This window comes from Myotis lucifugus, unplaced genomic scaffold (assembly GCF_000147115.1).
Source record: "Myotis lucifugus unplaced genomic scaffold, Myoluc2.0 scaffold_9, whole genome shotgun sequence".
Classification (NCBI taxonomy): domain Eukaryota; kingdom Metazoa; phylum Chordata; class Mammalia; order Chiroptera; family Vespertilionidae; genus Myotis; species Myotis lucifugus.
Genome location: NW_005871057.1, coordinates 6297343 through 6324613, shown reverse-complemented (window position 1 = coordinate 6324613; position 27271 = coordinate 6297343). Strand labels below are relative to the sequence as shown.

General features: G+C 38.6%; 1 protein-coding gene across 5 annotated transcripts in view; it reads right to left on the bottom strand.

The window, feature by feature from the left end:
* TMTC2 (transmembrane and tetratricopeptide repeat containing 2) overlaps window positions 1-27271 on the bottom strand; it is a 391387-nt gene that overhangs the window by 222336 nt on the left and 141780 nt on the right. For all 5 annotated transcript variants that reach the window (XM_006083982.3, XM_023749765.1, XM_023749766.1 and 2 more), the window contains one exon: window positions 19002-19572. In XM_006083982.3, the coding sequence (XP_006084044.1) occupies window positions 19002-19572 (571 nt within the window). The remainder of the gene's footprint in view (window positions 1-19001; window positions 19573-27271) is intronic.

The following is a 27271-nucleotide window of genomic DNA, read 5'->3' as shown; positions in this document are numbered from 1 at the left end:
TCAAAGTCAATCACTTCACATCTACTGGGGAGGTAAACACTCTAAGAAACACACCATCACCCCACCACCAACTCTGTCCCCAAAAAAGTATTAAACTGGTATAAGATTTACTTCTCAGTTTCTTTTCACTGACAGTTCTTCGTGAAAAAAGCGTTTGGTCTTTGTATTAAGAGCAACAAATAAATATGCTCACTTTTCTAAGTAATTTGGCAAAACAAAAACAAAAAATCAAGATGAAAAAGAAAATGCAAGCACCCTTATATTACAAGCTGAATTTCAACTGAAGATATATTTTTACAGCTGCTATGAACTTCTAGAGCTGGTTATTCTTGGAAACCACCTTGTGCTTACTTGGGCTTCCTTTACGGGAGAATTGTTCCCAAAGTTTACTTTATATGATTCTTTTGAATGAATATGATGTCCGGAGAGTAGTCAAAGTACTAAATTTGTACTTGAATTAACTTTCAAAATTCTAGGGTAAAGGAGATCCTACTAAAAAGCAGGGTTGGAGATACCTGCTCAGTGAGCTCAGTAGTACTTTGATAAAATATAGAGCAGGAAAATAGAATAAAGATCGTGTGCTCTCAGCGTTACTCCAGGCAAAGTACACCTGTCCAGGTTAACTCCACTGTAAAAAGGAAAGATTAATATTCTCAACAGGGCATATAAAATCCAGATAAAAATGAATGTGAAAGCACTTTGTGATTCATACTACTATACATATATTGTCCTAAACTTGATCTTTTTGGGGTGCCTGTATGACTGAATACACATGGGTGTATAAACTAAGTCACCAGATAGAGCCAGCAAACTACTGCCTGTGGGCCAAATCTGGTGCCCAAACGTGTGTTTAGATAAAGGGTCACTAGATCACAGCCATGCCCATGTTCTCAGCAAGCCAGCAGGTTGACCAGTTGTCACGGAGCCCACCTGGCCTGCAAAGCAGAAAGCATTTACTATCTGGCCTTCTGAGATGGAAGAGAATAGTAAGTTCTCAGTCAAGATTCCTATTTAACACCTGATGGTAGTTCTTTTAGGTTTTTTATTTTTGTTTCTTTTTTCTTTTAAGTTTTTTTTTAATTTTCTTAAAGAGAAGGACGAATTCATTTTGGTATTTAAAGAAGGCATGCTATTTTTCTTGCATAAGGAAAAGGATCACAGTCAATTTCTAATGATATGCCTAAAATGATAGCACAGCTAATGTAAAAATGACATCATCCACTATTTTGGTTTGCACAAATTATTATCATTAAGCATTAGAGAGTATGTCCAGCTGGCATGGCTCAGTGGTTGAGTGTCAACCTATGAACCAGGAGGTCACAGTTCGATTCCTGGTGGAGCACATGCCCTGGTGGCTCAATCCCCAGTGTGGGACATGCAGGAGGCAGCCAACAAGGATCCTATCTCATCATTGATGTTTCTATCTCTCTCTTTCTTCCTCTCTGAAATCAATGAAAGTATGTTTAAAAAAATAATTATAAAGTATGATTAACTTCTGAGAGAATCCATTTCAGATAATCAAGTGTTAATAGTGTTTAAGTTTAAAAGATAATGAAAAAGACAACTTCAAACCATGATACAAGGATATCATATGGAGATATTTTAAAACAAATTGTTTAAAAAAAGAGTCTCAAAGGTGAAACAGAACATATAGCCCAATCCAGTTAGCAGCAAATAGGCCGTCCTCAAAATAACAACAACAAAACAACCTATTATTTTAAGAGCTCTGGGATCTGCTCTTCTGTTCCTTAGAATGAATGAAGAATTTAATGTCTGTATACTTGATCCATCTCTCCAATCAGATTATTTCAAAGACACAGAAAGTTAGGATTTTACTCCCAACAAAGATTAGTAGTAAAATTACTTTAAGAAATAGAATGATATAATTTGATTCTTGAAGCATCCACAGAAACTCCCATATTAGGAAAATAACCCCTGGGGAGGTTAAATGACTTGTCCACAATGACATAACTAGTGGCAGAAACCGTGCGAACCCAGGGCTCCTGATTAGGACTGCAGAATGTATGTCATTATGCCATACAGCCACACTTTTCACAGCATGTTCCCTTCATCTCAGAAATCACAGTTTCTCTCAAAAACATTTCTCAGAGGCTTTTGTGTAATTAAACTAGCAAAAAGGCTACCAGCTGCACGCAAAGGTGTAGGTTCAAGCAACCTTTATATAAATCTGATGTAAATCAGCAAATGTCTTAATGGCATATTAAATTTTTATAGAACCATTCTGCCACAATTAACTTTATGTTATTGCTCTTTTAAAATTACTTAGAAGTGAATTTGCCTCTAGGAAGCAAGTGGGGGTATATGTTAGGATAGCCATTACTTTAAAAGGATAAAGAAATACCTCACATTCGGTCCCTTCTTTAAATGTTTACTATGTCTAAAAATGTTTCCTTTTTTGTAAGCTAATAGAATAAAGATTGAAATTGGGTTTAACACAGATTTTTACAAGCACCTTTACACTTGGATAAAACTTCTGGTCAAAGCGAAAAACAAGTCAATTATATGTATTTAAATACAGCTAAAGTACTTCTGCATGTACAAGACATGTGCCACAGCACTGAGAGGCAAATGCATGAGAAAAAATAAGAGGCCCCCAGGTTCCTATTTACACTGTCACCACTATTACTCATTCAAGAATCAAGGGCCGCATAGACCAAGCACAGGAAGCAATCAAATACTGATGTCAGAGTCTTACTCCGGAAAAGCTCATTGATAGAAGGGCCTACAATTTATCATAGTTTTGAAAACCAAAACAAGGATCCAGGCATTCTGATCGAAACATAAGGATACCCTGATGACCCAACTCCACTACCAATGTGTTAGGCAGGAAACAGGACAGGCAAGCATATAAACACCACCAGCGGAAACATTCACGGTTCTCAGGAAGGGTTGGACCAGTTTTGCTACCCACATGGCTCGGCCTCAACTGTTCTCCACAGATCTTGTTCAATTGGGTAGCCACAGTAAACCAGTAACCTCCTTCATCCTTAATTTAAAAATATGGAATTATGATTATGGTAATAGTTGCAAAAACTCGGTGAACATACACTGGAAACCAATAAAACTATACACTTAAAATAGATCAACTTTATATGTGAATTATATCTCAATAAAACGGTTAGAAATAAACACAAAAACCTGATCTAAATGGATAGAAGCATTTATAACCTTGATTTATTCTACTTACTGTGAAGATTCCTCTATTTCCCTTCGAAAATACTAAACGTTTTTTACGAAATGCTGCCAGGTTAGGGGTGTTACATAATACAGAGCTTATGCACCCTATCACCTTTGAATAATTTTTTAAAGGTCAGAATCACATCTGGTCATGAGTTTTAGATATTAACCAGTGACTTTGTAGCCCTTTTTGATAATAAACAGAGGAAAGCTCAGATTCCAAAAACAGTCTTTACAGCCCACATTAAACAAGACCTGACGTCCTGAGCAGTACAGGGCAGTCACACAGGCACTCCTTGGCATCACAACATTGCTTTACGTTCTGAATCATTTTATATTTTTGATGAAATTTGCAGGAAAATATTTTTTCTATTTTTCTGTTGTTTTAATATATTTTTATTGATTTCAGAAAAGAAGGGAGAGGAAGAGAGAGATAGAAACATCAATGACAAGAGAGAATTATTGATCAACTGCCTCCTGCATGCCCCATACTGGGGATTGAGCCTGCAATCCGGACCTGTGCCCTGACAAGGATTTGAACCCTGACCTTCTGGTTCATAGGTGGACGCCCAACCACTGTGCCACGCTGGCTGAGCAGAAAATACAGTTTTTATCCAAACTGTAACCAATGTAGCACAGACTCATTTTTTCCTTTATAAAGTCGTTAGGAATAAACTGCCTGTCAAGGACATAGAAGTTAATACGTTTGATTAGCAATGATGCAGCAATATGAAATTCAGAGCCAAGCCAAATGCTTCAATGTGAAATGACTCCAGATAACTCATTTTTGCATACTTCTGAGAAACACTGTGCATTTCGGAGGACACAGAAGTCAAAAGGAGCTTTAGAAGATCTAAACCAGTCAGCCTCAAAGAACACATCTACAATGCATCTTTTTTAAGTCTGCTCATTGTAGGGCAAAGTCATGGTGGGCATGGTATGCCCTTGCAGGCCAATGTGATGTTGAAGGTTAAACTTGGAATGCAAGATTTCCATGCCTGTTCTGGGACAGGAGGATGCAAAAGAAAAAGGGTTTCCAGTCCTTGATCTTAAGGAGATTTCTAAACCAACTACAGTCTTCGGGTTATGTCAGACTCCACGTACGTAGTTTCGTGGTTATGTCACCATCTCACATTCATTTATTAAAAAAAAAAAAGTTCCGTCATTTCGATGTACATACATACGTGCTTTATGTTTTTATTATTTATTTACCACAAGTAAAGGTCAGGAATTATCTTTCTTTTAAATTTTTTTTTACTGTTTCACTTCATTACTTCTGCGGCTGTGCTCCATGTGAGTGACATAGGTGCTTATGGAGGTGGGTCCCTACTTACGGCGCAAATCGCGTTACATCACACCGTAGAAACGGATCTCCGACGTAAGCCGAGGACTTACTGTACACACATCTATCAGTACCACTCATTTAATACTTTAAAAAATCAGGCCACTTTTTACTGGAAGGAACTCAACTGGGAGACAGTGATCAGCACTAGAAAGAATCACTAGATTTACAATTAGCATTGCCTTTGAAATCCAGTCTTGCTGCACGTTGATTGGTTCAGAGGAGTTTACTCAACCTGTTGTAAAATGGGGTGCCAATAACAACCCCACATGACTACTGTGACTGTCAAGTTAGAAAATAAATGTGAATTCCAAAAGAGCATAAATTTGTTTGTTTTCAATATTTTATCCTCAACATCTTAGAACAGCATCTCATACCTAGAAAACACTCAGTACCTACTTATCAAAAATTTTTCTAAAAAGAAAGCACCTAGTACATTTCTTATCACATGATAGGCATCTGAAACCAAATGAAATACACCAGCACAAAGTGGTTTAAAATAAATAAATAAATAAACAAACAAACAAAACAAAAACGCCAGGGTGCGCTGAGCCAATCCTCTCCTGTCAAAAACGCCAGGGTGCGCTGAGCCAATCCTCTCCTGTCCCTCTCTCAGCCTCTCCCATAACCAGGTAAGTTAAGTGGATGGACTCCTGTGCTTCTCTAGAACTCCACATGAGATTCTCTTCCCACTTAGTGCAGTGACAATTACTGAATACATGCTCTGTGCTTCCTAAGGGCTGGGAACATACATTATCCACCTGTGTATTTCTAGCACCCGTAAAACCAGCTGCTGCATGTGGGAGTGCAGCTTACTTGTATTTAAAGCTATTGCAGGTAAATATCATTGGTCCCAAGGCCAAGTAGTATGAGAAAATGGTTGTTTCTTTCATACATTATTTGGATCTTCCAGTGGAGCTAAGCTTGTATAAAAAGAGTATAATGGGAAGACCATACATGAGCATTACAGTCAGACACTGGGAATGAGATCCTTTTTCCACTATGTATTATCTGTGAATCCTTGGGCACACTATTTTACTTCCATAAACTTCAATTTCCATATCTGTAAATGAGGTTAATAATACCTACTCTCACAGAATGGGACAAAATAATGCACAGACAACACTTTGCTAGCACACAGTAAGCCTGGCTAAATGGTGATTGTTATCATTATTACCCCAAGCTCTGTGTATATGCAAATGAAAGCTAATGAATTCAAATGGGTTATTTCTCTTCCTTTTTAAACAATAGGAAGTCAGCACAGCCCTGGAGAAGATTACACTGCAGAGTGCAAGAGAATCAGAGTGCAAATTATCCTGTCCAAGCACTAGAAACTTCAGGCTGCTGCTGTGACAACTTCAATTCAGCCCATTTCTCACCCGGCCAGCCCATTTTTCAACTGGCACCTCCACATTTTCTCCTTTCTTGCTATTTTACCTCTGAAATACATTCATTTTTGGAGTCATGCTCACTTTTGACCTTAGGATTTGAATATTCACCCACCAGTGAGAGACACATTCCAGGAGTTAAGAGGAACAGGGAGAGAAACTCTACACCCAGCTGATGTGTCTACTGCTAATGCCTAAAATTTCCCTCGCCCCTGAGTTGGGTGCCTTGCCAAGTGAGAAGAGGGTGAAGTGGGGCTGCTTCACTATTAATTCTCCACTCTTAGACCAGACTCAGGCTCAGCAGCAGACCCCTCCATTCAAGGGAACCTATCTCAAACAGTAATACACTGTCAGTAAAGGAAAGTAACCAAAAATAGGAAGAAAAGTACAGTGATTTCAGTCTCTCCAGGTTAAGCTTCTGACAGCCAGGAAAGTCAATATTCCATTTGAATGCGAGCTTAAGTCAAGCTGGGGTCCTAGGATGACAAAAGGCAAACACACTAATTCTGCAGTTGAAGCTAATTGTGGGTAGGCAGGGGAGGCAAGAAAAGGAGGGGCCTGAAATAAAGGAAGCAACAGCAACAAAACAAAATCAACAATGCCATTTCAAAAAGCACCCTGGAATTATTAACATAGCAATAGAGAATCTTATGAAGGTCAGAGTCTTCAGTAATGAACTTCAGGGATGGGTACATGGAGGTAAATTACTAGTCTCCAGTCTTAACTGGCAGATGAAAATTACTTCCATAGTAACAAATTTTTTCATAAATTAAAGAAGGGAAGCAAAATTAAAGGAGGATTTATAAAATCGTTAGACCTAGAGGAGGTGACTCTACCTTCAACTAATCTAATGCCTGATTTCTGTGGGCCTCCAGTTCTGTTAAAAGAGAGGAGGTAGCATGTAGACAATTTCTAATATCCTTCTCCAGCTACAAAAGTTTGTTTTTATGAAAATTTTATGTATGATATCATATGAGAGTATCAGATTCTCAATGTTCATCAGTGGTTCCCAAACCTAGCTATTCATTAAATCACAGGGATTTAATCCTGCTCCCTCTCCACCTGCCTGCACTCAATGCCTCAGAGGGAAGGAGGGGTAGGGCTGTGTGGAGGCAGGCAAAGGGGGCGGGTGGGGGGAGAGGGTAATGGGGACATCTGTAGGAGTGTCAACAATAAAAATTAAGGAAAAATTTTAAAAAATGAATTAAAAGTAAGCAGACCAAAAGATTCTTATTCAGTAGCTTCCAGTTGTGTGCTACAATCTCTGGTTTAAACCACTTTCTCCATGGCAGGCTAATAATCAACCACATTTGGAATATTCCCAGGAAACTCATGATTAATCCTAAAATCTTTAACTATCACCCTCTCCCACCCCACCCCATGTATCATCTATCAAATAAATCAAAACTTTAAATATTGGATTTTCTGAAATCAAAACCAATTTTACATATGGTTCTCTCCGTTAGCCAAAGTTTAAGATTTAAATTTCTGTAAAAACAATTTGGTCTAAATGCAATTCAAGTATCCAAAATATTTTATAAAATTTTTGGTAGCCTGAAAATAGTATTACTTTAAAAACAAGATTTCTTTTTGCCTTCTATTCTCTTCCTAGGAGGTGGGGAAATAAACTAAAGCATTGAACCACAGTAAAAGCCAGCCTCGCCGTTTTTCTCTGCAGAGGTTGTTATAACAGAGATTCTGGAATCAGCTGCAAAGATATTGCTTGCCAGGGAGGGGAAGGAAGGGGGAGGAAGAGATCAACATTCACCTAAAGGTGATAACAGTGTTTCTTTCTCCAAAGAAAATGAGACTTGCATGCAGTCAGATATTGGCAGCTATTGAACTAATCTTCCTTACTATAAACCTGGCTAAAAGGAAATATATAGGAAACAGGGTGGTGGGGGGAGGAGAACAGGAAAGTCAGTCTCCCCTCCACCTTCAGATATATAAGCAACAGCACCATCCTGAGCCCAGAGTGGAAAAAATCAGGCTATGAAAGTCTGAGATGATGGCAAACGAAGACAAATGTACATATAATTGTGTTCAATCAATTAAACAAAAGATAAATGATCGAATCGTCTGTTTGAAAGAATTATTCTTTTTTTTTTTTAAATATATTTTTATTGATTTTTTACAGAGAGGAAGGGAGAGGGATAGAGAGTTAGAAACATCGATGAGAGAGAAACATCGACCAGCCGCCTCCTGCACATCTCCTACTGGGGATGTGCCCGCAACCAACGTACATGCCCTTGACCGGAATCGAACCCGGGACCTTTCGTGTTCAATCAATTAAACAAAAGATAAATGATCGAATCGTCTGTTTGAAAGAATTACTCTTGAAAAGGATTTTTCTTCAACATTCTTTTAATTACCAGCATTGGTGAACCACCATAAAACAAAGACTCCAGTTTGTGTTGATTGACATTTCACCCTGCATCCCATTAGAAAAGCCACAGCCACACTGAGTGCTGTGCACAATGACAAAAAGTTTGCTACTACTGGAAGGCTGTGGAAACACATTAGAATGATGATGACTGTGGTGATATCTACTATAGGAAAAGAATTTGGCTAAAAAGTGAACCTATCCTATATTCATATCTAACAACAACCTTAAAGGCAAACATTATATTCCCATTTTACAGACCATGTCATCGAGGCTCCAACATGCTTAGTGATTTGCCTAAGGTCACATGCTTAGAAAATGATTTAAATCAAATTCTGCAGGCTGCAGTCCTATAAGAGTCTTAACTTGCAACTATGCATGAAAAAAATTAGCCAAACACCAAATGATTATTTAAAATAAACAGCTGTTGTTTTCAGTGTTAGATATATTTAATATTTTATCTCACTATGTCATGAGATCTTAAGAAAGAAACTACACTGAATAGAACACATAAACTGGCAACATTCTGACTAAATCCTAAATTTAGGATAAATAAAAAATTCTATGTAATTTGAATAATTTGAAGTTTTCCATTACATAAAAGTTATGAAATACACTCAAATCATTCATGTATAATCTAGGTATAATTTAAATAAGTTATATAAGCTTGTATTCATGCAGCCTGTTTTGATGGAACATGTAACACACACATCTTTTATAGGGAGAGGGACTAAGATAATGCTAACAGGTATAACAACTCAAAATTCATAAATTAAAATATTAAGGTTTTCTCTTTTTTTAGTTTTTAAATATATAAAATTTCATTATTTTTAAAATGTTTTTATTGATTTTAGAGAAAGAAGGGAAGAGAGATGGAGAGAGGAAGAGAGTGCAACATGGACCATATCAGCTGCTTTCTGTATGCTCCCTATTGGGGATCAAGCCTGCAACCTGGGCATGTGCCCTGACCAGGAATGGAACTGGCGACCTCCTGGTTCAACTGAGCCACACCAGCCAGCAAAATTTCATTATTTTTAAACACAATTGATATTGAATCTGATGAACTCTATTAAATGTACTTGATATTTTAATGGAATATCAATATTTTAATGGAAATTCTAGATATATTTTCCATTTCTTCACTTACTAAAAATGAAGTCATTTATTTGTGTTTAAATGTCCTTTATTTCCCCATGTTGTCTCTGCTGTTTTCTTTGAATCTTACATTAATTCTAAGAAAAGTGATAATCATATACCCAAATGCAGGCATTACAGATTCCCCCATCATAGCAAGGAGAAATATTACACTCTTTGCATTTTGACTTCCTGAAATTAAATGGATAAACATGTGGAGAAAGAAAGTGTCCTTTGGAATGGAAACACTGCCTTCACTAATCAAGGCCATAATTACTGGAGAAACATATAATAAATTCTGAATGCATGCTATTTCACTTGATGCTGGAGTTATAATCGGACCAACAGAGCATACAGGAACCATCTGGGTGCTGCAGAGCTGTAAGGACAAACCCAGAGGGCAAGGGCACGGCAACCTTCCTGGCTCCAAGTCATCCCAGACTGTGGCATTAGGACTGTTCTCTTCTGATTTGTTATTAACCTTTTTGAAGAAAGAAATACCATGATCAATAGGCATGAAACTTGATGTTTAGAGGAAAACTAAACATCACACCATGCAACCTTATCACTGCATCACATTTCAATCGGATTTTAACTATCAATAAATTTGATTTAATACTCAGTTTTATCTACCCTACCTCCTGCTCTATTCTTATCTTTTAAGGAATCCCTAATGCACTCATGGAATGTGGCTTTCTATTGCTTAAATTTCATTTGAGAAATCAACACTAAATTCACATTTTTATTATTCCAGGCATTTAAGACAGGGATTTGACTTCCGGCAAGGACAATGGACTTCAAATTCGTGCAAACATTTCGTTTTCTGGGAAACTGACAGTACCAGTTGAAAATGAGTAACCTGATAATCACAAGATCCTCCTCAGTTAGTTTGATTCCTCTGAGGCAGGTTATCGAAAATTGAGCTGAGTGATGTAACACATCGCAGACTGTTATGAGAATAGCATAGATGATTTCAGTGAGACTCATTATTTATTCATCACAATTTGTGTGTCATTTTCACTGACGGTATAGTGATTAACTGGTTGAAATTCAGTGCTGACAGAGTATTTAATTCTGTACTGTAAAAAAAGGACCCTTTTTAATCATCATTGTCTTCCTGTAGAAATGAGTGCAAAACAAAGAGGGATTCTGTACTTGTGGCCATTCAGGGTAATATTGGAACGCTGTGCAGCAATGCTGGGAGAGCAGGCACAGGAGAAAGCCCTTAAGGACTCCCTGTTTTTCTCATTAGGGGTGTACAGTAATATGCCAGATATTACAGAATAACAAGTAAAATCATACTAGTCTTCAGAAAATAAATGTTTATGTTAATCCCACCGAACAAGATAAACACTGATAGAAGAGATCTTCACTGAATTAGTTATAACCCCCACTCCTGAGTCTGATTCTTAATCTCATCACCAAAGGGACCCCTCCTCGGGTTTAGGAGAAGGACAGAGAAAAAGTCCCCCCAGGTGGCAAGAAGGCGCTAGCCTGCACATTCCCAAGCTTCTCCCATGGGCCATTTGAAGTGCAAGCCCATTTAAAACCCACACACTGTCTCCAAACATTATTAGGGATTAGGTTTATAATTATAACAGTTCACATATCTTAAAAGGCCCCTACACTGTTGTACACACTAGCTATCTCAATGTACCTCCACACCCGCTATCTCAATGTACCTCCACACTAGCTATTTTAATGTACCTCCACACCAGCTACCTCAATGTACCTCCACACTAGCTATCTTAATGTACCTACCTCCACACTAGCTACCTCAATGTACCTCTCTAAATTCCTGCACTCTCTGTGTCTGCCAAAACGACAGCTCAGTGGTCTCCAGGAACTTCCTATGAGTTCCCCTCTGCACAATGCACATGCTCTACCGTCCACTTTTCCTCCCCTCTCCAAATATAAATGCCTACATTCCAAGTATCCTTCGGGGCCCTGCACAAAGGTCTCTGCTCCAGAAGTCCCTTCCCTGATACCCTGGGCTGGAAGTAACCTCCCCTTCATCTAAACTCCCCTAGCACTCCCAACGTCGCACTACAACCCTCACTACTTTCCAGCTTGAATTTCAGTTCCATAGCTACAGGCACTGTTCTCAACTTCCTTCTACTCTTCAGTGTCTTTAAGGACAGAATTTTGTCAATTCATCTTTGAATCCCCACATTGCCAAATACGGAGCCTTGCACAAAAATGAAAAGGATGATTTGTGAGACTGGATTGCTGTTCCAAGGACTAACAAACACTCTAATGCGAGCATCACCAAAGCTTGTGAGGCTACCCAAATTTAAATGACTCGACTCGAGTACAGAATCCTCTTACATTAGCTCAGCAAAGAAGCCAACCTGCAGGAATAAAATACCTTATTAATCTTTGACTTTTTCCACTGTAAAGTATTTTTGAACCTCGACTTTATTTGTGGTATTATCTGGTTAGCAGTGCTGGCAGCTGCTCAAAGTTTTAAAGGACTATAGGTCATGAATATTAAATGCTACAACTAATTTACTGGGAGGAAATCCAAATTCATTTGTAAGTGCATGACAAATAGCCCCAGTTTCAATATTGCTAGGAACTACTGTGATCAGAATCGGAGTATCTTGCTCTAACTGGATTCTCAAAAAGTCAGGTGTAAGGCAAAGAAAGGGAAAGAAAAGAGAAACAGGACTTGAAGTGTAGTACAGATGTTGATTGAAAAAAAAATCAGAAACAGAAATATGTATCACATTTCACTCAATGCAATAGACATGAGGGTCACATCTTGAGTAAAACCATAACCCACCCTACAAAAGGGACAAAGCCTTAAATGATAACAGATTCCACCAATGCCATCCCCAGCAGGTAACCAAATAAAAAAGCACATGTGGATTCAATGTGTAAATACCTGCAGGGTATTCGACTGGCTTTTCAGGCTGTTTTATAAATGGGGAGTCACACAAAATGTCAGCTGTGCAGAAGTACCACATTTAATCTCTTCGGTGTTCAAATAGTGACAAACCAAAAACCTTCAACAGAACATTAACTCCCACCCTCAGAAACCATTCTGAAAATAAACCTTGTAAACGGTTTGGAAATATGGGGTTGTTGGCTAGTTTAGGGCTGATCACTGCATCCTGATGTGAGAATAAAGATCATAAAGATTAACTTCACTCACCATAAGCTACCTCCATCATTCACACCATGCTTAGTATTAAAATTTAAAAAGCATATTTATAATGAACAAGATATACTAACAAACAACATAGAAACAGACTCATAGATACAGAGAACAGACTGACAGTTGGTAGAGGGGAGGGGTTAGGTAGCTGGGTGAAAAAGGTGAAGAGATTAAGCAAAGGAAAAAAACTCATAGACACAGACAAAAGTTTGGTAATTACCAAAGGGAAAGATGGTGGGGGGAGGTAGAAGAAGGTAAAGGAAGAAAAAATTATACTGGAAGGAGACTTGACTTGACACCGTACAATATACAGATGAGGTACTATAGAACTGTATATCTGAAACATATAAAATTTTATCAACCTGCAGGAGTTGTCACCTCAATAAATTCAAGAAAAAATAAAAATAAATACAAATAAAATAAATAAAAAAGCATATTTAGAGAAACTGTTAAAAGATCAAACCAAAAGGGCTTCATTTTTCCAAATTATCTTAGGCTATTGTTAGAATTGCTTAGACTGACTTTCAGATTTCCTTAAATTTTTTTTTCCACCTGTAACTGAATAAGTGATTATGAGGCTAATAAGGGAGGAAAAAGATGTTTCCACATTAAAACAGTTAACAGATGTTAAATAAGCACAGAAAATAGCCACTAGACAAGCAATGACTGATGTTGGGTAAGTAAGAAAAACGTTGCTTTTACTGATTTTATTACCCGTGTACCTCCTGGGGCCATGAGAGACTTGTAAAAAATTTTGTGGGCAGATAAAAGTCTAGCATTTATTTGCAAAGCTAGTTTAAGTATATTTCACGGGTCTTCCCTACCCCCACCCTTACTTTTTGACCATATAAAACTAAATAAGTGAAAGTCATCAAAAGAAGGCAAAAACAATCACTTGGTGAGACTTGGTCATGAAAATGTATTTTTCAACATTTTTCTGACATGCATTTCTGCCAACCCCACCTGCCAGACCTCACTAACCAGGAATGAAATCCTCATCATATAAAGGGAAGAACACAGAATTTCACTTGAACATATCAAGCACATTATTTTTAAAATATAAATCTTAAACAAGTGTAAATTCATTAATGTACTAGTACCTACTCTGTGCCAGACAGTGTGCTACATTCCAAGAATAATGTGGGAAACATTCTGAAACTAAGAAGTAGGAATATTTCTAAATTTTGTTTACAATGTTATGAACACTAATTTTGTTCATACACATTTCAGAAGATTTTACATTTAGTGTTGTTTTTACAAATCTTATTTCATGTCATATTCAACCACATTATTTTATAAATCATATGACTGTCAATAAGCATTTAAGTTAAATATTAATTTTTTAGCATATTCAGAACAGTACCTGACAGATATAAACACCAAATGTGTTTATTAAATACTAAATAAAATATCTACAATATGTCAGGCACTTACTATTTTTCACATACTTCATTGAAGAAAAGTATAAATTTCATATTGGCTTTGCAGAACTGCAAAAACCTTATACATTGCCCTGACTGGGTAGCTCAGTTGGTTAGATCGTTGTCCCTGATATGCCAAAGTTGTGGGTTTGATCCTCGGTCAGGACACATACAAAAATCAACCAATGAATGCATAAATAACTGGAACAAATCAACACCTCTCTCTCTCTCTTTCTCTCTCTCTCTTTCTCCCGCCCTTCCTCTCCCTCTAAAATAAAAAATAAAAACAATTTTTTTTTAGAAAACCTTAAGTATGATATGGACATGCATAGCATTTGCATGAACCTTTTAAATAAAAAATGGCAGCCAAGAACTCTGGTCAAATTCAGCCATCCCAAGGATTTTTGTGTGGCCCAATAATAACCAACATTAAAAAAACAGATGCCATAGAAAAAATCCAGATGTCTATCTTCTCAGAAAAATCTTAAAGTCTACCAAACCAAAACCTTTATTTACTTATTTATTTTTACTGCAGTAATGGGATGGAGTGGAGTACGAGTTGTAGGGCAGCACCTTCTGCCTGGCCCTGGTACACATTTGAGTTTGGGGACCAGGATCTGAAAAGAGGTACAGAACCGAAACCACTGTGAAGAAAGAAGCTGAGGGTGATCGCTATGAGAAAAATAATACTGACAAAACTGAAAAAGTGGGAATCTTGCTCCTCTAGTTCTAATAAACTCAAGCTTTCAGAGGACCCTCCATTTTTATATCTTGAGTGCTGACTGGTTCTCTAGTTTGCATAATAGAGTTAAACATTTGTACACTAGAGTTTTCTGTTTGTATATGTGTTATATTTTTATGAGGCAGAAAAGTTTATTTCATCTGGCAAACCCAGGATAACTATGTTGCAGAGTTAATTGGTAAGATATTTAGGATAATTATTCTTTGAAGGATTAAAAGAACCTTCTAACTAAAGTTTTAATCCACTTCCTTCAGTCTCTTCCAACTCACCCAAGCATTTAAAATCTATATATTTAAAAAAAGAATATGGAATTTTCTATAACTTCCATATGTAATCTATGCCAGCATTTATAAGCCCCACAGTCATGAGATTCTAAATGAAAGTTTGTGCTTAAATGTGCATGATTTGGCTTCACTAGATCTCTAATTCACTTGTTTTCAAACCACTATACATTTAAAGACAACTAGACAGTGACATCAGAGGCATGGCAGTGTGAGAGATCCCCTCGGTCTCCCCCCTTGATGTTTCAACAATTTAAACAGCTATAATTCAACGAAGTCTTCCCTCCTCAATGCACAGACACACCTGAGAGAACCGAGCACTGAGAAATCTAAAGGTGGGCAAGTGGGAATGAACCGGGGAGGAGAGAAGGGAAGTGCTGAGCTGAGCCACCTGCAGCCAGGAGCTCAAGGTAGGGCTCAGCCTGGAGAGGGGAGGAATCAGGTTTTGGCTGGCACTCCCTTCAGTCAGGAGGAGCTACCAGATTTGGGGGACATTCCTGCAGGAGTTGGCATTATGAGCTACAGCTGAACCCAGTTGTCTGGTGGTTGGCATCCCACTCAGAGAAACCAAAGTCATGGAGCCTGGCTGCCCCTTATTCTCCTAAAGCTTGCTTCCTTCACCTTTGGTTGCAGAGCACATTACCTGCAAATCTGAGAACTAGTCCTACAGAATCACTATTTCCCTGAGCAAAAGGCCCACTCTGTGAATGGTCTCAGGATCAGGGCAAGAAGAGAATTCCACAGAGGTCCGAGGTCACAATTACTGGAGGACAAAGCAATTTAGAAGGTGCACAGGTTATCCAAGTCCACCCCCCCCCCACCCATGGCTATACTGACTGCAGTGTCTGGCAGTAGAGGACAGCACTGAGATTTCACAAATTTGAAGCCCCACGGCCCACCACGTTTGTTCATTGGCAGGGTTGGTTCCCTAGGACTGGGGTGACCAGATCACAGGGGAGGCACCCACCTCCCATTTTCCATCACCCCAGGGATCTGAAAAGCCAGAGAAGAACAAGAGAGTGGAAAAAAAAAAAAAAAAAAGAAATCCTGATTCAGCGCCACCTATTGGAAGATAATAGGACTTCTTTGTATCAATCTACTAGATGCCACTCATTCATAGATGCCTAAACAGAGGAAGGAATCCATCAAATACCATGAATAACCAAGGTAGGGAGGCAGCTAAGAAAAAAAATAAAAATCTCCAGAAAATAAACTGAAAGACAAGGAAATATGTGATTTAAATGACAGAGACTTCAAGATCAAGAGATTAATATCTAGGCCTCAGTTATGTTCAGCTCCAGGCCCAGAAAAGCAGGAAAACCAGAAGTAGTGACACCATGGCTGACATCAGGGCCAATTCACTGATCAACAACCCCTACCCTAGCACCAACAAATCGACAGAGACCACGACCTTGACCATGACGCTAACTCCCTTAGTCATCGTAATTAATTATTTTTTCTCCTATACACTCCAACCACTAGAAATCTTTGGGAAGCCAGGTCTTTGAGCATTTGCTCACTTGTGTCTCTGGGGCTGGGCCACTTCCTAAAAATAAGCTCTTACTTTCCTTGCTGCAAACCACGGTTTGATTTTATTGGGCTTTGATGCTCACAGGCAAATGGGCCCCTTTGGTCTGGCAACAACGGTAAATGGAAATTCTTTATAAGAAACCTCAGTGTTTCATAGATTTCAAGACAAAGTCTTGAAACACCCAGAGTTGCATCTTCAAATAGGTCAATTTTGTTGGAAAACAAAATTCTGAGTAAATGTGAAGATCAAACTGGCTTTATGGAATGACTCATGAATCAGGCAACAGTCCACCAAGGTAACAGAAAGGAGCTCCAAAGACCTGTACAAAATGGAAGGCTTCTATAGGCAGAAGGCAGAAAAGATAAGGAAAGAGTGGGATTCCCTCATCCTACTTTGGGGGACAGAAACAGTCTGGAAGGCAGATTACCTCTGCAGTGCTAACCAGGTAATTCCAGATTGACTGAAGTTCACATTTTTTGAGAGAGGCTGACATTGCAATTAAGTCTTGATTTGCTGAGGTGGACTTAGCACAGGTGACTCCTCTCTGAACCTTTTCTGTAACAGTCCCAACCTCCATGGGATAAGAACCATGATTTAAACTTATTCTATTTATTTACATGTCAAATAAACCAAGAAAGCTTGCTATTGTTAATGACATGGTTTTAAAGGAAAAGAAAAAGATTATTCTCCCTATTCTCCCTAAAAAAAAATAATTAAACTGCTTTGAAATTAAGAGCTTGACTCTCAAACCAGATGTTGTTTGCTTTTCTTTTAAGGTTTTAGCATTTAATTGAAATCACAAAAGAACTTCATTAAGCCCTTGATACTTGAGTTCTAACTGAAAGGTTAAGCTTCCCTGCAGAGAAGCAAAGCAGTTAATTGCCTGCCTACTAAATAAAAAAAAAGCCATTTTTTTAAAAAGTACAGTCAAACCTTGGTTTTCCAATGTCTCCCATTTTGAACCATTCACTTCTCAACTAGACAACCCTTTCATGCTGCTACCTGTATGATCAGTCTCAAACCTCATAGGTGACAAAGGAGTGAATGTGTGTGTATCAGTCAGTTTACTGCTAAACATCATGTTGTTAGCATCTCAGGAAATAGTGCGGTGAATATTCTCGTGTTTTTTGCTTTTGTTGCTGCTTATTATTACTAAATTTTCATTTTTTACTGTACATTTCATGTCCTTTTTGTCATTAAAGTGTTTATTTATAGATTAAAGAGTACATTAGACATGTACAGTATCTAAGAAAGGTTAAAACAGGGAATCATTTGGGGGTCTGGAATGGATTAATTCAATTTACTTAATTTCTAATGGGAACAAATGATTCGGTTTTCGAACAGTGTCTGGAACAAATTAAGTTTGAGAACCGAGGTTCCACTGTAAATGTTTCTGTTTCTATTTCCTTCCATTTTTTAATTTAATTTCTTCCCAATTCAATTTCAAGCAAAATAGGGAATTGAGGAGGGAAAAGTTAGTCAACACTAGAAAACTTGACAGCTTTCTCAGGGAAATTTCCAAATCTGTAATTCCTTGCTTAAGTGTCTAAGAAGCAGCAGGAGCTGGCCTACACCATGGCCGAGGTTTGCAAACCCTGGCCACGTGGAGTCTGCATACTTAAAGCCAAAGCAAGCAAGTTTATTGTGAGTGAGTGGGGATGGGGCAATAGGTAGAAGGCACTTTCTCAAGATGTTCCAGTTTACCCAATGCCTCCGATGAACACTCTAGCAGAAAACTGTTCAGATCGCTTTAAGAGTATGGGATCCCAAAGTGCTTCTTTGACCTTCCAAGAACATTGCATTTGAAACAAATACTAAGCCCTGAAGCAAAGGCCTTAATTGGCCTCAGGGCAAAACTTATAATAACCACTTTCTGTTTTGACTCTTCTATTCTATTACACTACAAAAAGGAAAAGGTGAATATGATTCATTGTTTAAGAATTTGAGTTCCTAGCACACTACAGAGAAGGGTTCTTTTCCATCGTCAACTCAGGAAAATAATATTAACACGGGGAAGGATTTCCCCTCTATAGTCTAGTATCTAGCTCTATTACCAGCTGTGATATATTTACAAATACACATTATGTATAGGAGGCAATGTATAGGATTAGAGTTGGAGCAGAAATTAGGAATGAATAAAAATAAATTAATTCTAAAGATGCATAATCTTTCCAAGGCAAAACCATCCTTCTACACCTCCTTTGAAATCATGAAAATAAGTAAAGAAATCTGAGAAATCAGTGACTGAAACCCAGGTTAGTAGGGAAAGGTCAGAAAGGACACTTCCACTTACTGAAGATCAAAAAGTTACTTACGTTAAATTCTCTTTGAAAAGGGACAAATTTGCCTTTTAAATGGTAAAATAGGACCAAGCAAGAGATTACTCAGAAATCCAATGCTTGAGCACCAACAATCACTTACTTTGTAAATGGTAGGTAGGATCTGTTTCATTTTCAGCCTGTGAAAGACGAAGACATCGTAAACTGCTGAGACTGCGAGAACAGTCACTCCTTGTTCCTTCCACAGCATGCTGCATCCCGCACACAGCCCTGTCCCCAGGAACCAGCCCCACGTCCTGGCTGAGTAGCCTCTGGTAGAGCAGTGTTTAATGTAGCAGAGCAAGGAGAGGAGAAAGAAAAGACTGGCCCCGACATCGGCCCGGCCCACGATTCCTGCCACGGCCTCTGTGTGGATGGGGTGAGAGGCGAACATCAAGCCCGCCATGAAGGTCCAGTATCCGTCCCCAAGGAGTATCTTGGAGAAGCTCGTGAAGAGACCAGTGACGGCCGCATGCAGTAGGATATTGACAAGATGGTAGCTCCAGGGATTCAGCCCTCCGATGGCATGGTTCAGGCGAAAAGAAAGCGTGCAGAGTGGCCGGTAGGACTTGTGGCTGCCACTGTGGGTTAGAAGAGTCCCCCAGAAATCATTGTAGAAAATGTGCGTCCATGGCGTTTCTGGGAGAAGGTCCTGATTAGTCTTGATAGCACGGCTGAAAAACAAAATGTTAAAAAAAAATCAAATGAAAAATACAGGAAAAAATATTTGGTGAGAGTGGTAAGATATTATCTTCCTCCCTAGCTTTGTTGTCATGAGACTTTATGCTGGGGTTCCAGGAATGCATATTAATGCGAATGAGCTTTACATGTAGATTGAATTGAGATCCTCCCCTTATTTCTTCCTAGCACCACAATTAGGATTGTATTTCTTTGCCTCAAAAGCTTTCTTCCTTGTTTGAATGCAAGTATGTTTGAAGAATAAATGCAGAGGTTCTATCATTGATTTAAGCCTTAATGCAGAGGTTGCTAAACAAGTGTCCTAAAAATCACTTGGCACACTGACTAAAAATGCAGAGTCTAGGCCCCAGGTTGATGTGAAGCCTGAGAATATGCATTCTTTAAAAGCACAGCCCCAGCTGATACTGGTGCATGAGATACACTAAGAGCAAGAACTAGCCCCCAAGGGAAATACATTTTAAATAAAATATTTGTGCCTGGAGCAATGCTTCTCAAACATACACATCATCTGGGAATCTTGTTAACAGGCAGGTTCCACATTTCTAACAAATCCCCAAGTAAAACTGACTCTGCTGGTCTGTGGACCCCACTTTGAGTAGCAAGGACCTATACCAGTGATGGCGAACCTTTTGAGCTCGGTGTGTCAGCATTTTGAAAAACCCTAACTTAACTCTGGTGCCGTGTCACATATAGAAATTTTTTGACATTTGCAACTATAGTAAAACAAAGACTTATATTTTTGATATTTATTTTATATATTTAAATGCCATTTAACAAAGAAAAATCAACCAAAAAAATGAGTTCGCGTGTCACCTGACACGTGTGTCATAGTTTCGCCACCACTGAGTCCTATACAGCTGGAGAGATGAGCAAGAATGGCTTTCCATCTATCCAAATATTGCCCCTCTTCCTACACTCCAGTAAACTTCAGCCTTTGCCCCTTCTGAGCTCTCACAAGACTTAGTGTCATCTACACCAGATGCCACAAGGATGCACTTCCTTGTCTCTTGCTTTTGAGGGTTGGTAACTCAAGGAGGAATAACCTAGTATTTGCTGAGCACTTCCTATCTGCCAAGCCTCTGCTGGTCTCCTTGGCTGTATCTTCTTGGTTAATTCTTGGAATAACTGATGAGATAGATATTATATTATGTGCATCTCTCAAATGAGCAAATTGTGATCGAGAAAGGTAAATTAATAAAGAATCCAAATTCACAGCAATCAGAAATAACAAGGTCAAGTTTCATGGCCCATGCTCTTTCCAGTATGATGGGATCCTCAAAATATGATCCACAAACCACAAGGAGTATCTGAGAAAATACACAAACCTTGTAAACCTCTTAATGGCTATATTGGTTTTAGCATATAATTGAAATAAATTTTAATTATCACATCAAAGCTGGATTTCATAGATATCTACTCAAAATTAAGCTGTTAAACATTAAAAAGTCAATGTAAACATAGATATGAAGGAATCAACAGTGGATAAGGTACAATTGTGGAAGGCAGCACATAAATAACTCAGTTTGGAGGATTGGAGTATTCCTGTTCTATGGCATTATACCTGCCAGAGAATAGGATGGCATCTGGAGTCTTTTGTATCTCCAGTGCAGCTATCTCAGTACTTACAGAACACAGAGAGGGACATGAGTCAGAAGAAAGCAGGAATGAGACACTTAAGTAGAAAACTCTTGCCTACTCTAATGTCAGGACTTTTTAAGGGGATGTGGATGCATGCATACCTAAAGAATAGATGGTGGGTGGCCACTCTGAAGACCTTTACCTATAGCCACTCCACCAGTTCTGCCTTTCATTGTGAGGCAGCCATGATTAAAGGAATTTCCATATGAATTTTACCAAAAATCAGGTTGTAAAAGCCCTGGCTTAAGGAGAAATGCCCGAGTCCCAGCTGTATAATTTACTGAGTGACTTCGAAAACAAGAGTATGGGACAGATTAAAAACCCATCCTAGGTGTTTAATAGAAATAGTAGAGTTAGTATTCCACTTGAGATCAATGGCTGGTCAATGCTGGTTTTCAACAGCTTCTCTAAACGGCCTCCCAATTAACCTCTCTGAGCTTCAATTTCTATAATGATAATAGTTTTACCTTGAAATCATTTAACAAACACTTGTAATTGTTCATTTGCCTTCTATGTAAAGAAGCAGAGAACACTGCTTTGCAGATACACGAGTGTTCTGGAGACCTAGAACAAATGACATCTCAGTCCTGCTAGCTGCTACTGTGATTCTACAAAGACTGGGGTAAAATTTATAAAAAGTCCCTTATTGCAGTCTGCTTGACCCACAACCTCTGAACTTGGGCACATTTGGGGGTTAAAATTAAAATAGACTGCCCTAGCTGGTTTGGTTCAGTGGATAGAGCATCAGCCTGTGGACTGAAGGGTCCCAAGTTCGATTCCGGTCAAAGGCACGTGCCCATGTTGCGGGCTTGATCCCCGGTAGGGGGCATGCAGGAGGCAGCTGAACAATGATTCTCTCTCATCGTTGATATTTCTCTCTCTCCCTCTCTCTCTCTCTCTCTCTCTCTCTCTCTCTCTCTCTCTCTCTCCTATTCTCTGAAATCAATAAAAATATATTTTACAAAATAATAAAAAATAAAACAGACTGATCAGTAGTTGATAATTTATCTACTGTATGTGAAACACCATACTACTCTTTCTATATCTACCAGTTGACTTTTCTAGATGCTCAATAAAAAGGCAGAAGGTCTGTTAAAATCACGTCTTAAAAAATACTCAATGTGGTAGGGATAGTTGTTTTTCCATGTCTATTTCCAGCCTTTTTGCATACTCTTAGACCTTCTATTTTTAATGGTGTATGGTCCCTAGATAGAAGATTTCATTTCCTAACTCCCATTGCTGCTATAGATGGTCATGTGACTAGTGGTTGGCCAGTGGAGCATAAGCAGAGTTTTATGTACTACTTCCAAAAAGTGTCCTTAAAGGGGAAAAAAGCTTCACACTCTTCCCCTCCACCACTACCTCCTTCCTGCTGGAGCAGAGATGCAATAGCTGGGGGTCTAGCAGCCATCTTGGCCCATAAAGTGTCCTTAGGAATAGAAATCATGCCCAGCACAGCAACAGACTGAAGGAAATTGAGTTCCTGTCTTGGTAGAACATACCAACCCTGGGCTAACTACCTCCCCGTTGCATGAGCGTGAGAAATAAGTTGGTATATTTTTTTAAACTGTGATATTTTGGGTGTTAGCTAGTGGCAACTGAACCTAGCTGTAAGTGAAATCCTTTGTTCACAGAAGACCTACTATATCACAGTGGTTTGACTTTTCCATTTTTATTTTTTATTTTTACAAGTCTCCATGTATTGACTCTATATTAAATGAATTTCCATGTAAACTGACTTTTAAAATATTAGAAACAGATGTTATTCTGGATCTATTAAATTAAAACACCCTGCTATGACATTCATCAAGAGTCTAACTCAGAAGTAATTGCTTAAGACTCGATGAGTTATAATTAAAATTTAAAAGAAATATGAAAAACTGTTGTCATAGAGAGCTGACTTCAAGCAATTCAGAATGAACACCCAACTGGCCTCTGCTAAACATTAACCTAGATATTGATGTGAATTTCTCTATTATCAATGCAGAAACGCTCATACTATCCAAGTCAGGGCAGTGGAAGCTCAATAGCAAAGCATTCTGGGATAAGGCTTTGCTGCTGTAGTAAGGAAAGCTAGAAAGCAAATTCTGTTTACGACAACACTATACCCTCTCACTGGCAGATCCATATCAGATGGAGAACCATGGTCTCCAAACCAGGTTTTCCACAGGCTATTAGCTCATCACCATAATCAACTCTGTAAAGACTTTTTAAGAAAAAAGTAAAACTCATACTTAAAAAAAAAATCTGTTCAAACCTGCCAGAATTTCTTATATTTATAGCAATAAGTCTAGTAACATGAAGCAGCCAACAAGCTATATTACAAGTCTAACTCTCACAAAATAAGGGTTTTAAAAAAAGAAAATTAACAAATCTCATAATTTCACTGTGAGAAAAAATTTTGATGAAGTAGAGCCCTAAATTGTCATTGTGGGGAAAAATCTAAAGGGCAAACAGTATTAATAAAACAAAAGTGGAAGGGTGAGAGAAGACCTTACCCATGTGCAAAACATACTATCCAAAGGGAGACTTGAGTATGATAACATTCTCTGGCAGGTGTTACCTGCTTAGGAAGGTTCTTACTTAACTGATGAATATTATGGCAAAAGTAAATGAAATAAGTCTAAATTGTACTGGGCTTTACTATATGTCATGTCACATATGCACGTCAGTGATAAGGGATACATTACACATCCCTCACATCATTTTAAGAAAGATACAGACCAAAGAGGCTTTAATAGAATCTGAATAATGTGCCAGCAAAATGAGAAGTAAAGGTAATCATTCAATACTAGGCATAATAGATTTTCATCCATTTGTGTTTTCTTACACGAGTCCAAAATGGAAATAGTAAAAGCTCTTCTCGGCTAATGAAAAACCTTAATTCAAAACAAGATTTCATGCTGATATAATTTCCGAGGTTATTTCTGTGAATTGGGACTGAAATTTAGGAAGGCACTAAAATCTTCCACTGCAGGAGAGGTAAAGAAATCAGAGCAGCAGATCTGAAGGAGAAACCACTGGCAGCAGAATTCTCCAGGGCACACATGACTGGGACTGTCCTTGGAAGCACAAAGGTCCCGTCTCTCAGATCTTCACGGAGTTCTTGCCCCATGTCCCCTTTTGTTCATTTGTGGCTCTTTGTTTTTGCTGCCTTGTGATTTTCCCCTTAGGAAATGCTGGCAAAGGCCAATGCTATTGTGAAACATGAATGATGTGACTGCCATCCCAACTGTCCTCATCTGGGTTTCTCTCACTGCTATTTTTTCTGTCCATTGACCTTTGCAGTCACAAGCGCCCACATAAATGATGACCACTGGTCCTCTGAGCAGGAAGGAGGCTCAGACTCTTCAAACATCAAATGGCACACTCATGAAAAAGAGCTCAATTCTGAAGCCAAGTGCACTACATGAAGTTCCAGCTATGACACAGTGGACAAACAGAGTTACTTCACCTCCCCATACCTGATTTCTCATCTGTAAAATAAAGATATTAAGTGTACTTGCCATATGGGACCATTGCGAGGAGTAAATGAGTCAGTAAACAAGAAGTACATTGTTATACTTAACGTAATGTGTATATGTAATATATGTAACACACATTAGCTGCTGCTATTATTATTATCATCAGCAGCACCAAACAATTGATGCTAGCCATCAATGGAAACAGTGCTCATTTATCATGTTCATAGCCTTCAAAATCTATGGGTCATGGTCATGAGTACTTCACTTAAAATTCCCTTAAGCTTTAATGACCCTCTCAGAACATGATCATGACCATGTGTGGAGCTTTATTTTTGGTCTTTAACACATTACTGTTTTCATTCTCCTATCTTTTGACTACCTCTTTCTAACTCTCTAACTCTCCTTAGCTAGCCTCCCCTTCACACTTTTCACTAAATGTGGATGTCTCTCTCCTAGTTCTGTCCCCTGACCTTCTTTCTCTCTACACTTTCCACCTCTGTGGTCAGTTCTAACACCTGCTACTCAGGAGATGCCTTCTCCATCTGTACCTCAAGCTTGGATGTTGCTCATAAGGCTGCACTTGTAATTGCTCAGGTGATATCTGCACCTGACTGGGGAAAAGAGTAACGAAATCCTCGTTCGTCTACTAACAAAAGGTGTTACCTTTGGCCCGTTAGCTTCTCTAAAGCTCAGCTTCCTTACGATGGTTGGTGGATAATAATAATAATGCTGCTTCTCACAAATTGTTGTGTTAGCGATCAAACAAGGAAACGTTAACTTAAAATGTTTGCCATTTACTTAGCCTTGTAAATTTGTAACAGAAACTCGCTGTTTTTTTCGGACCTCTTCTAGTTAACAGTCTCCTGTCTTTCCTTTTGAAAACAGCTCACATCCACTCTCAGTCCATGTGGATAGGGTGAGGCTACCCTGACCTCATGATGAAAGGTCAGCAAATGACTTGCTGGTTAGTGTACTATATCCCCCATCCTCATTCCTGGCCACAACAATTGACTTAGCAGCCAGCCAGGCCAATCAGAGTCAAGAGAGCCCCAATAATCTACTGGAAGAAAGAGGTCATCCTCTTTTGAGGATGAGATGAAATCCTAGAGCTACTAGAACATTCTCTGAAGACAGAGCCTGCCTAAGAATGAAGCCAACACAAAAGAACCCAGATCAATTACCAAAAGTCAATTCCTGGTGCAGCTGGATCCTGTCATGCCTGAAGCGAGCACTATTAAATAAGCCAGTAAATGCCCTTTCCTCATAAGCTAGCTTGAACTGCTGACATCCACAGTCAAAAGAGTACTAAATAATACAGCACTGTATAACTATCAAGTAATATTGTTAGTTGCCCTTTCAGTAAGTCTGAATCCAAATAACTTTCCTCACAAAACATCTCCCTTGTCATACCAGCTAACTTTGCTTTTCTACTACCCTCATTCAGGCTTTCATTATTTCCCACCCGCACTGCTTTGCATGCTGAAATTGCCTGTTCATTTTCCTTTTTCTCTCATTAGGATGTTAAGTCCCCTCAGGGAAAGAATTATGCCTTATGCTTTCTCCCAGTGCCCAACACATATCAGGTACATAATAAATATTTGGTAGACTGAACTAAACAGCTATCCCTGCCTGCTTGCATTCCACCTTTGATCCATTGCACACATGCTATGGATAGAGAAACTTCCTGAAATACAAGTCTAACAGGTCTTTATTTATCTTTTGGAGACTAGCACACAGTAGTACTCAATATATGTTTGATAAACTGAATTCTAATTAGAAATGATTCATACTGATAGGATGCACTCACCTTTTAGAAAAAGTCTACATTTTTTTAAGTTTATAGGGAAATATCACTTTCCCCTAAAAGTTTACTCACTCTGAGTACTAACCTCTGCTCACCCAATAATAATTAACTGTAAAAAACCATCAGGTTAACTGGCTTACCCAAATGTCTTTGGCACTCATTTGCCACTTAACCTATAATCTTTTAATTAGAGTCCCTCTTTAGGGATAAGTCATTATATTTTGAAAACTTCACTTAATATGCAAATACTTGGCTAATGTGGTAGGGGAAAGAGAGAAATACTGTAACATCTAGAGTTTGTCTTAGTTTGGAAATAAGCAATGTATTTCACATTCCTAGAGGCCCTTCAGGTAGAGCAAGTACATTTCAGCACAGGGTGCTAGACTGTTGGGAGACAGTGTTAGGTTTCCAGTTCCCAGAGGAAATGAAAAGCTTTAAGCTCTAGCCATGAATCTATCATGACACCTATAACACTTACTTTTTTCTATCTTAAATCTCCCTCTACTAGACTGTAAATGCTTCAATGGCAGAGATGATAACTTCCTAAACAAAGAACACTTAAAAAAATTAAATTGTTGCCATATAGATATTAAATGAAAAGAGGCCACAGGAAATAATCAAGACCCTGTGGTCACACATCCAAGGGTCAGAGCTCTCAAGTAACTGTAAGGAAAGGAATATTCTCATAGACCCTTCCCTCTATCCCTGTGGGAGTTTCTCCTAGAAGCTTCTGATTAAATGGGGTCCCTGCTTCAGCTAAACTAAGCT